Below are 10,577 nucleotides of genomic sequence, written 5' to 3'. Positions count from 1 at the left end.
TTGTTCTCTTTAGAAATGAAAATACATACTTCACGCAGTCTAGAGGAATCAGCCAAATTCAAACAAACGGGCAATCGCACTTATAACTGACAGCGATCCCATTATTCCTACAGAATCTCGTCAATAAACAAACTTTAACACAGTGTAAAGACACCGGTAAATTTTCTGTCTTGGACATCTGTAAAATGTGATGTACGACTGACGTGTTCATTCAGTATCAACACTGTAAACGATATGGCGCGCTGACGACGTCGTGATTAACTTGTCTTTTCAATAAATTTAAATTTAAGTCCAGCACCACAACTTCAGGCTATATCTTAACGAAATATGAATGAAACTTTGCCAAGAGCCAACATAAAAAAGTAGGTCAAAACTTTCACCAAATCCAGTGCAGCCGAGAAACGGGTTGAGAAAGTGCTCGCCCTACCGGCTACAGCTGGGATTGGTCCAGATCATCAGCGGAACTGGATTGGCTCCAGGTGCAAAAAGGCTGGCAGTAGCATTAAGGGAACCTCACAACTCTTCAGCACAGCCGTTCACTTCAACGAGGACCCGGCGCAGTGTATATCTGAACGTCAAGGGCTTTGCCAGCTAGATTATTGCTTGTGCAGATCGAGAGAGACAGAAGAAACTGGAGCTTGTCGAAATTTCAAACGATCAAATGTCTAATATATGTATTGCTGCGCGGTCAAACATCTGGACTATTGTGCGATATTTTTTAAAAAACTGAGGTTTCTTTGCGGTTATTTGGATTACTCGTTCGAGATCTTGCGCCAGTAGATATCATCTGAATATTCTGAGACGGAGAGATTGATTTCTTTATTTACAAAGTCTGAGGCAGTGAAGAACTGGAGCATAGAGGTAAAAAGTAAAAACTTTACGAACAGATACCTGTTGCATGGATGCTTAGATTTCGATATATATCTTATTTTGGTTTCACATAATCATATTTTCCTTGTATAAACGTCTCATTGGCTGAATAAATTTCCATAAAGTATTAGCGACATATTGTGTACGCTGAACATATTAAGAAATTGATATTCAAGTACAATCATACTTGCAATCGCTTCTTATGGTTTTTGATCGCTTAACAGGCATTTTGACATGTTTTCCTTTGCAGAAATCGTCTCGACCACATCGTCAGTTTAGTTAAGTTGCCCCATTTTGGAAATATGGGATATCAATATCTCTGACTGAAGTGTAGTCTTTTTATAAACCGCTTTTGAAAGAATTATCCTACACGGCTTGACTGGAGAGAATTCGCTTGGCTTTCCGTTTTGAGCTCTTCCAGAAATGGTGGGGCATTTACATCTACAAGCTATGGATGACAGTTTGAAAGGAAAGAACCGGGAGGGACTACTCGATAGTCCAGATTCCGGACTACCTCCAAGTCCAAGCCCGCCCTTCTACTCGCTTTCGCCAGGGATCCTAGAATCGCGGTCCGGGAGCTGTACAACTCCGGTTGAACAACATGGATACTACAGAAAGGAAAGCAGAGAGGGGAAACTGGTAAGGATTCAAGAAATTCCGATAGTGCACATTCAGGTTCTCCACTACGTTTGTGCAACAATGCAGTTGTGCGCAAAGCAAACAATATATTTCCTGACCCGTAAAGAGGACGTGAAACACGAGAGGAAATTTGGCAATCTCTGAAGCTCATTGTCAAAACTGGCCCACTTGACGTGTTTACATAAGAAACAGTTTCTTTAAGCTTGAAAACAAACTGCTTTTTCTGGGAAAACATCGATTTTCGTGTCGTCTACCTTTGAAGCAGTCAGTTAAATGGTATCACAGTTAATTACTGTGGATGTCAAAATACCCTCTTGCATTGCACAGGTGGGGAGAGAGTAATCGTCTGGTCTAACTGATGACCAGGGGTAGTTTAGACCAGAGCAGGCAGACAGTGAAAAGTCCAAAGCCACGCTGTGATCTTCAAAACATAATCAATATATAATGGTTAACTATGAATTAACAGACCTGTGAGTGAAAATTGAATCAGTTGCTGCGCTGTTAATGTTTTGTGAAGAGACGTTGCACTTTAACTGAAGTTTTAAAATGGTTAGAACTGTTCACAAGAGAACGTTCCAGATGACGGACTGTCGTTCATTTGTCTCCATGTTGTTCCTCTGTCCCTGAATGAAATGTATGCACACAGAAGTCCATTAAATGATAACATGACAACGAAGTGTGCTTAACAGCTTTATAAGCTGCGTATAAATGGGAACAGGTATTAAAAATAAAGGTAGAATGCGATGATAATTTGATGTTGTTGCTCATAAAATGGCTGATAAGAATCAGGATTTTCCGCAGCGAAAGATTACCAAGTCATAAAAGCAATAACCAATAATACTCCACGTTATAGATGTTCCATAACACAAGTCCAGCTACTGCAACAAACCATTTAAAATGTCATAGAAAATATTGCTGAAGTAAAATAAAAGATGTCATAGATATTCCACAATGAAGGTTTTATGAAGGGCTCTGTAGTCATACCATCTGTTGATACTGAATAGTTGAGCAAGGTGAAAACCAGTGAATATAAATTGCTTACTTTGAGTGGGTTTTTTTAGCTGTCAGTAAGACAGCGTCGTCAGTTAAGTGACCATTGAACTGAACTAGACTGCCAACCCCTCAGGGTTTATGGAGCTTTAATAAGTGGAGCTTTAAATTCTGGCGTTTCATAAAGGGTTCTGTGAAAAGAAACCTGAACCAAGGCAGCATGCCAGAGATTTCAGAGTGACATGGAAAAGAGAAGGAGAGAGTAAGAGAAAGGTAAACTGGAAAAAAAAACAGGGGGGAGAGAAAAGGGGGGGGGGGGCAGAGAGGAGGAGAGAAGAGGACAGGAAGGAGAAGAGAGAGAGAGAGAGCGAGAGAAGAGGTCAGACAGGAAGTGCGGGTAAACAGGTTGACCTTGCATTGAGTCTGAGTGGGGTGGCTGTAACTGATCTGTCTGTCCTTATTCTCCTTCCTCACATCAACCTTTAACGGTGATCACAGCAGACACACACACACACTCAGACACACACACACACACACACTCAGACACAATGTGACCACAAACATGCTCTCTCTCTCTCACCTACTCATTGGCATGCACACACACACACACACACACACAATGTGACCACAAACACGCTCTCTCTCTCTCACTCTCATCTGTCCACTGGCACACATGCACGCATGCACACACACACACACACACACACACGCATACACAAACATTGTGTTATGCAGCGCCGTATTGCTCGACTGCATATGCTCACATTACCTTGTAATAGCATGTCCCTGACCAAGCAGCAGTACATAACCAGGCTCTGATCTCTGCTTCTCTAAAGGTTACATAGTCTACCGAGCTAACAGCATATACTGCTGACAGCCTCTCTGGGTTCCTGAAACTGGGAACCCCTTCACAACAAAGCAACATTCAGTTTATCAGAGAGGAAATCAAGTTCAGAGCCATTGGAAAGTAGCTGCATGCTACAGACCGCAGAAAATTTAAACAGACTCTTCTAACAATGGGGATTTAACAGCGATTTTTTTTTTTTTTTAAATCGGCCTTTCCAAGACAAATCTGTTCTTTCAGCACTGTAACACATTGTTTTGTGTGTGTGTGTGTGTGTGTGTGTGTGTGATTGACCTCCATTGTCAAACTCAAACGCCGTGTCTTGACACGCATCACGGACCTTTTTCCAAAAAAAAAAAAAAAATTCAGAACACAGACTCCCCTATATAAAAGATTACTGTGATAACTGCGCGTTTGCCTCTCGCAAAAAAAGAAAAAAAACGTGCTTGCACTTGTCTGGCGAGTCACCTTAATGTTTCGCGCAGAGAAAAGCCAACTATAGTTTTACTCTTTCCTTTAGTTCGGTCGGAGAAAAGCAACGTGCCTTTGGGTGTCTCAGACGGTTCTTAATCCTGCCAGAGTATTTAGTGGAATTGGAGAGAACTTTTGCATGAATTAGGCCCGTTTTGCTCCCCCCCCCCCCCAAAAAAAAAGAAGAAGAGATTTTTTTTAGCATACAAGAGAGCTTTTCAGGGTGGAATATTTCAGTTTTGAAAGTACTTTGCAAAATTCTGCAAAGTACTTAAAACTCTTTGTTTTGTAAAGGCTGCCTTAATTCCCCCCCCCCCCCCCCCCCCCCGCACTCAAATCTCTCCTTCCCCTGTTGTGTCTGTTTTGACGCGGTTTACAAAAGATAAATTAACCTTTGGAATGACTAGTCATGTCTCTTCCCCTTCTGTAAGCTTGTTGTTGTTGTTTCTCTTCTATTTTTTTTCCTGCATAGTGTGTGTGTACATTTGCATGTTTGTTTGGGGGTTTTTTGGGGGGGGGGGCGCTTTTGTGTGGCTGCATAAAGAGATTGTTTGTTTTTTTTTTCCTCACATAGCCCCCTCAGGATTCTATTTTGGAGTTGTTTATGTATGATACATCAGGACCCTCTCTCTCTCTCTCTCTCTCTCTCTCTCTCTCTCTCTGTGTCTCTGTGCCTTCTATTTTAGAGCAGGCAGGCTAGCCGTGAATATTGCACGCTGTTGCATAAGCGATTTGTGACCTCTAATTTAAACTGGGAGGGTTACAGCACCCCAGCCCCCCCCCCCCCCCCCCCCCCCCCCCCCCTACGCCCACCCCCCTTCCCAAACACACACACACACACACATAGGCACACACACTCACCATCCCTACCTCCCCCCCCCCAGCGACCAAAAGGCTTCCTCAGATGAGGTGAGTTTGTTTGAGTGCAGCAGCGTGTGTAGTCAATAGCGGTAGCATTGTTGTCTTTGGCTGCGTTTAAACGTGAAGACCTGCCCACCACTCAAAATAACCTAAAGCACAACCTGTTTACTTCTCTTCACAAAGGGGCTATCTGTGTCCACCTGCTGAGCCCTCACTGCTCGAAAGGTCTTAGAGAGAGAGAGAGGGAAGGTGTATAATGTATGCACGAATGTGTCCTGTAAACATGTGTGTGTTGTTCAGTGTCAAAGCAGAACTTCACTGCTGGCAGTGTCTGTCCTGGATTAACACAGGGGATGGAAAGGAAACTCCCACTGCAGCTGTACTGTCTCTTTTTCACACACACACAGACACACACAAACGCGTGCACACACACACACACACACGCATGCCAGCTGTACACAGTCTTTCTCTCTCTCATGCTCTAATAGAATCTTAGATATGTGTGTGTATATTTGTGAGTCTAAAAGAACACGTGCGTGTAATTCTGAGCCCTCTAGGTTCTACTGTCTCTCACAAATGTTTACCGTCTCAAGGTTTCTGCACACACAAGCACACACACACACACACACACACACACACGCACACACACATGGACACAGATTGCAAGCCAGACCACCCCTGTGTCAACACAGAAAACACACAAACTCTTTCAGGCTCTCACAGTAGTTCCAGACTACAGTGGAAAATGAGTTAGTTTGTAGTTAAGTCCACTCACTGTAACGCACACACACGCACACACACACACACACACACTGTATCACACATAGTTTACAATACGATAAAAGAACAAGCGTGATAGAGTATCGGGCTGTCCGCCCTCTGCTGAGTGCTTGGAAACCACAGCAATGTCTCTGATTGGGTTATTTTAGAGATAAAATGTGTCTGAATGTTTCTGCTGTTTTTGATGACTGTCCCAGTACTTGTGTCAACAACTTTCAGCAATCTCCTCTCTTTCTTTAGAAACCGCTTGCAGAAATTGCAGGAAAAGCGTGTGTTGTTCATGTCAGAACGGCATCACATGCATGCACACACACACACACACACGCACGCTACAGGATAATCTAGTTTGTGTGTGACTACAGGGTACCCCAGACTTAGTTTCAGCGCTCAAAGCATAACTAATAAATCACTCCGTAGTGAGGGAGGTGTAACTCTTATTTGAAGTGGAGGTTAGGGAGGGTTTTTTTTTTTTAAAGAAACAGATTGAACTTTCCATTATCCCTGTGAAAACAGAATCTTATCTCACTCAGTTTGCTGTGTGCCAGTGACCCAGACTGTATCAGTATGTGTGTGTGTGGGAGAGAGAGACAGACAGACAGACAGACAGACAGACAGACAGAGAGAGAGAGAGACAGAGATAGAGGGAAAGAGAGACAGTGTGAGAGAAACAGCCCTGGCATTGTGGAGTGTGGTTACATGAAGAGTGTTTTCTTATGAGCTGTGAATGATGGATATTGTTGGTGGGGGATAGGTGAAGACCACTACCACGAGAGAGAGAGAGTAATATCCCTCTACCAGAGAAATATATCACTACTGATAAGATTAACACACCATAGTAATACATCAACCCTGAGATACGACTTGTTTATTGGCGATGGTGTTTCAGGCTAAAGCATTAGCCGCCCAGCCATTTAACACTGATGCAAAAGGTGACCCTTAGCTGTCTGTGTATTTGTTATTTGTTGTTATTGATTACAGAGTTACTTACACATCTTTCTGTGTTTCTCAGCTTCCATATCTCCTTCTAAACTCTCAAGGGACGGAGGCGAAATCTCGCATGTACCCTGTGTTCTACGGAGAGAGCATTGAGGTCAATCCTAAACCAGAGCAGGAGATAAAGTGAGTGTTTTCCTTTTCTTTTCTTCTTTTCCTTTTTTTTCTTTCTTTCTTTCTTTTTTTTTTTTTTTGACGTTGCCTCAAGTGTGGTTAATAATTACAGCTGTTGAACTCAGCCCTAGCTCACTTAGAATAACATGTAGATCTATTTGCATGAACTTGTCAGTACAGACATTGTCACAAAGCAGCCTTGGAGATGAGCAAGTCTGAGAACAAGCGTTTCTCTCGGCTAACTCTCTCAGCAGTGAATGATATGAGACTGGGAAAGTACTGACTGACAGGATGTTGTCTCGTTCTTGTCTCATCTCGAAAGGTTCAATTCGGCAGTGAAGTACGCCTCAGACAGACGCTTTCGGGATCAGGTGTATTGCGCCCAGGTTCCCACGGTGACGTCCTACAGCGAGACGGTCGTGGCGGTGCAAAACTGCACGTGGCGCAGTTACAAATCGGAGGTCCGCTTTGAGCCGAGACACCGACCGCTGCACTTTCAGAGCACAGCGATCGTGTACCCCAAACACGCTCGGAACACATACCGCACCACGCTCAACTACAACGCCAACGCCAACGCGGCCGGGCGACGCTGGTTCGTGTCGACGGTCCGGCTGGAGTCCAGCGAAGGTGTCAGTCCGTGCATCATCTACACGGAAGACCTCTGAGCTTCGACAAAGGAGCAGACGGCGTTTTTTTTTGTAGACACGTGTAATTCACCTTTCTAATGATCAACTCAGCCAGTTTGGTGTGAGAGAAAAATTAACAGAGAAGACTCCAATTTTAGGCCTCTTTTATTCAAACAATGAAACAAACAAACAAAAAAAGATTTCTACAGATTTCCAGAAAACGAGAGAAGGAGAGAGGTAAAAAAAAAAAAAAAAAAAAAGAGAGAGAAAGAAAGGTCCATTGTGTTGTTTGCCCGCTGAAGTAGGTACTGAGGAAGTGGCTAACTTCTGTTTGCGCAAACATGTGTCTTTTGAGTGACAGCGTGTTTTTGTGGAAACACATCGGTGATTTAGCATTTCTGTCTGCCTGTTTAATTTCTCAACTTCCCCCACCAATCCCCCCCCCCACCCCCCCTGCCGCCACCAGGAACGAAGGGAGGAGAATGTGTTCTGGGTTAAATTGTTTTTGTTTCTTTGCTTAGTCTACTTCAAGTCTTATTCCAACCATCACTGCACAGGCTGACATCCATCACGAGCCAATAGCGTCTGTTCGTTATTATAGAAGCACGGCATGGCACTTCAATATTAGCCAATTTCTATCAAGGGCTTAACAATAGGCTGCAATAGTCAGAAACTGGGACACACTGAATGGTAGAAACATCAGTGAACACCACCGTTGGTGGAAATGACATATGAAAGCTTACAGGTGCACACATACATATATACATATACAGTATACCCCAGGCCTTTTTAAAAGCTTAATTGCACTTATTTTGAGTTTAGAGGTATTTCTTTTGTTTGTTTTAGTGTGGTTACAGTGGTTCTGGTTGAGCAAATAAACTTGCAGTAAACAAGCACTTGAACGGTTGGACCAAAGATTTCAGGGTGTGTTAAAACACGGCTCCGTCACCTCGGCCTGCCGATACTCCCAGTTTCATACTTTTGGGCTTTGGAATCTTAAAATTGACAAACCAATATTCCTTCCAGCGGAAACTCTAGGAACGGTTCTGGTGTCTTGATTTTGTGGTCATTTTGGTGATGCTCATTCTAAGAGTAATTACGGTTACTCCCGAAATCAAACGTCCATCAAACCCAAAGATAAAAATACAACGTTGAATATCAGGAGCTGTAGTACAGCATGTACCCGTTGCCTCAAAAAAAAAAAAAAAAAAAGAGATTTCTCTTTCTCTTTTGGCCAAGAATTTAAGTGGAAAGTGTTTTTCCTGTCAAGAGAGAATGTGGTTTACCTGTCAGAATTAATTGACCTCATTAAACGTTTAAATCATAAATCATCACCTTCAGACATTGGGTGCATGCCATAAACAATTTTCAGATTTTAAAAAGGTCAAAAATGTTTTTGATTTTTCCTGGAGGACATGTACAACAAATAAATTTGTCCCCATTTTAGGTGTTTGTTAACTCTGTAAAGCGACTGGTCACACTGATCCAGTGTCTGGATTGCTTTGTCTGTTAAATTAATCTGCCTGGGTTCACTGAGTCTTTGACTCCAACATAGATCAATCCCAGTATGTAGCAGGGAACGTCTAAAGAAAGCAAAAAATGGTTTGAACCTGTTCATATTAAGCCAATCGGATGGCTCAGAGATTTGAATTTGAGATGTCTCTCTGGTCCACTGAACTTTATTCATGGTGTTTTTTTTTTGTCTGTCTTATATATATTTGGATTATAAAAATTGAATTTGGTAAATACTGAACTTGGTAACATTGAATTCTTACCTCATTTTTTTTCTTTTCTTCTTTTTTTTTTTCTTTTAAGAATTCTTCCTTGTTTTTTTTTTGTTTTGTTTTTAAGATGTATATTCTTGTTTCCATCTGAAAATCAGACATTGTGTCTTGAATGAAAATGGTAGAAGTACGGAGTGGGGAGAGAGAGAAAAAAAAAGAGAGAGAGAGAGAGAGAGAAATGTTCTGTTTTCTGATAGGAGCGGGTATGTGTGGGAACGTGAGAGTGCGAAGGCGGACGGATTTTGGCCGATGACACGGGCTGAAAAGGCGTACTAGGTCGCTGGGTTTCTGTACCGCCCAGTACATGTGAGAGCAGCTTTCGTTGAGATTCCATGATATCTTGCTCTGTAAAAGCGTCACTGACTGGTCGATGGTTCAAGGTTAAGTTGGTCAGAAGGTCTTTGTTAAGTATCGAAATGGTTTTAATATCGACAGAGGAATGAAAATTGACGTTTAATTAGGAATGAATGAATTTCCACGGTTTTGGTCCTTTTGGTGTAAAATGCTCTCTAACAAACTTTTTTTTGTTGTTGTTTCCTTGATATGTTTGCTGATTTATGTACCTGTAAAATACTTTTCCTGTTGTATATGTGGCATACGGCACTTCATAATTCTCTTTATATTTTTGTATAATTCCCAATTTAACTGTCGTCCCCTCTTTTTTTTTTCTTTTTTTTTTTTTTTTGGACAACCGATGAGAAAGTAATTTAAGACAAACATATCTTAATGAAATAAAAATGCAATCCCAAACCTCAGTTTGTTCGTTTGTTTTTCCTCCTTTTCTTATTTAGTGCCTCCAAATGCCTATCTGACAAAGCATCAGTTTAGTACAGATTAGACCTCGGTAAACAGAGGTTTTCAAGATTCTCCATCATTTCTCAGCCACTTGGTTTAGATGAGTAGTTAGCAGCAGTGGCCAACCACCCTTACCAGCGAGTCACCAGCGCCATCTAGTGCTGGAAATATGTCAGTCAAAATAACGCTCTCCGTACATGTCTCCATGGTTCATCTTTTTTCCCCCAGCACATACAAAAGAAAAAAAAAACAAAAGAAAAGGGAAACAACGAGAACACAACACCACTACATCACAAACGTATCAATGGCAATAAGCTTTTTATTTAAACATTAAGGCAGTGTTCCTTTTTTTGTTGTTGTTGTCATTTCGTTTCATTTTATTTATTTTTTTTTTTACACTGCTATAAACAAAGCTTTGCTGGTGGCCATGTTGAAATACAACAGTGTGAGCAGGTTTTTTTTTTTGTTTGTTTGTTTGTTTTTGTTTTTTTTTTCTCTGTGAATACCAACTTTTTTTTTTTTTTTTTTTTTTTGCAGCAGTCACATAAATATGTACATCCTTCTGCGGCTTATATACAGTCCTCGCTATAATACAGTGGGTTTGGAATAACGACAGAAAAAAAAAGCAAAAAAAGAAATATAGAAAAAAGAAAAATGAAAACAAATATGCACAATATGGTTGTACACACACACAAAAAAAAAAAAAAAAAAGAAAGGAAAAAATTTTTGACGCTGACCATACATCCCACTCACCCATTCCTCACAGCCTGTAGATATGTAAGGAACATGCTGGCCATTCTGTTAGTTCAG

The 10,577-nt window shown here is 41.6% G+C and overlaps 1 protein-coding gene across 1 annotated transcript; it reads left to right on the top strand.

Annotated features, from left to right (window-relative positions):
* Positions 1-549: 549 nt before the first annotated feature.
* rflna (refilin A) lies at positions 550-9,009 on the top strand. Its single transcript, XM_030774023.1, has 4 exons — positions 550-861; positions 1,121-1,509; positions 6,465-6,574; positions 6,885-9,009. Exons 2-4 carry the CDS (start codon positions 1,294-1,296, stop codon positions 7,225-7,227), a joined length of 669 nt encoding a protein of 222 aa, XP_030629883.1. The 5' UTR covers positions 550-861; positions 1,121-1,293; the 3' UTR covers positions 7,228-9,009.
* Positions 9,010-10,577: the final 1,568 nt, after the last annotated feature.

This window comes from Chanos chanos, chromosome 1, assembly GCF_902362185.1.
Source record: "Chanos chanos chromosome 1, fChaCha1.1, whole genome shotgun sequence".
NCBI lineage: Eukaryota > Metazoa > Chordata > Actinopteri > Gonorynchiformes > Chanidae > Chanos > Chanos chanos.
This window is presented reverse-complemented; position numbering and strand designations above follow the sequence as displayed.

What these genes read in the sequence shown, in the direction of transcription:
- rflna (XM_030774023.1), top strand. Translation starts at nt 1,294, where the DNA reads ATGGTGGGGCATTTACATCTACAAGCTATGGATGACAGTTTGAAAGGA. An exon ending in AAAGCAGAGAGGGGAAACTG is followed by an intron (nt 1,510 to 6,464) that starts GTAAGGATTCAA and finishes TGTGTTTCTCAG; the next exon opens with CTTCCATATCTCCTTCTAAA. An exon ending in AAACCAGAGCAGGAGATAAA is followed by an intron (nt 6,575 to 6,884) that starts GTGAGTGTTTTC and finishes TCATCTCGAAAG; the next exon opens with GTTCAATTCGGCAGTGAAGT.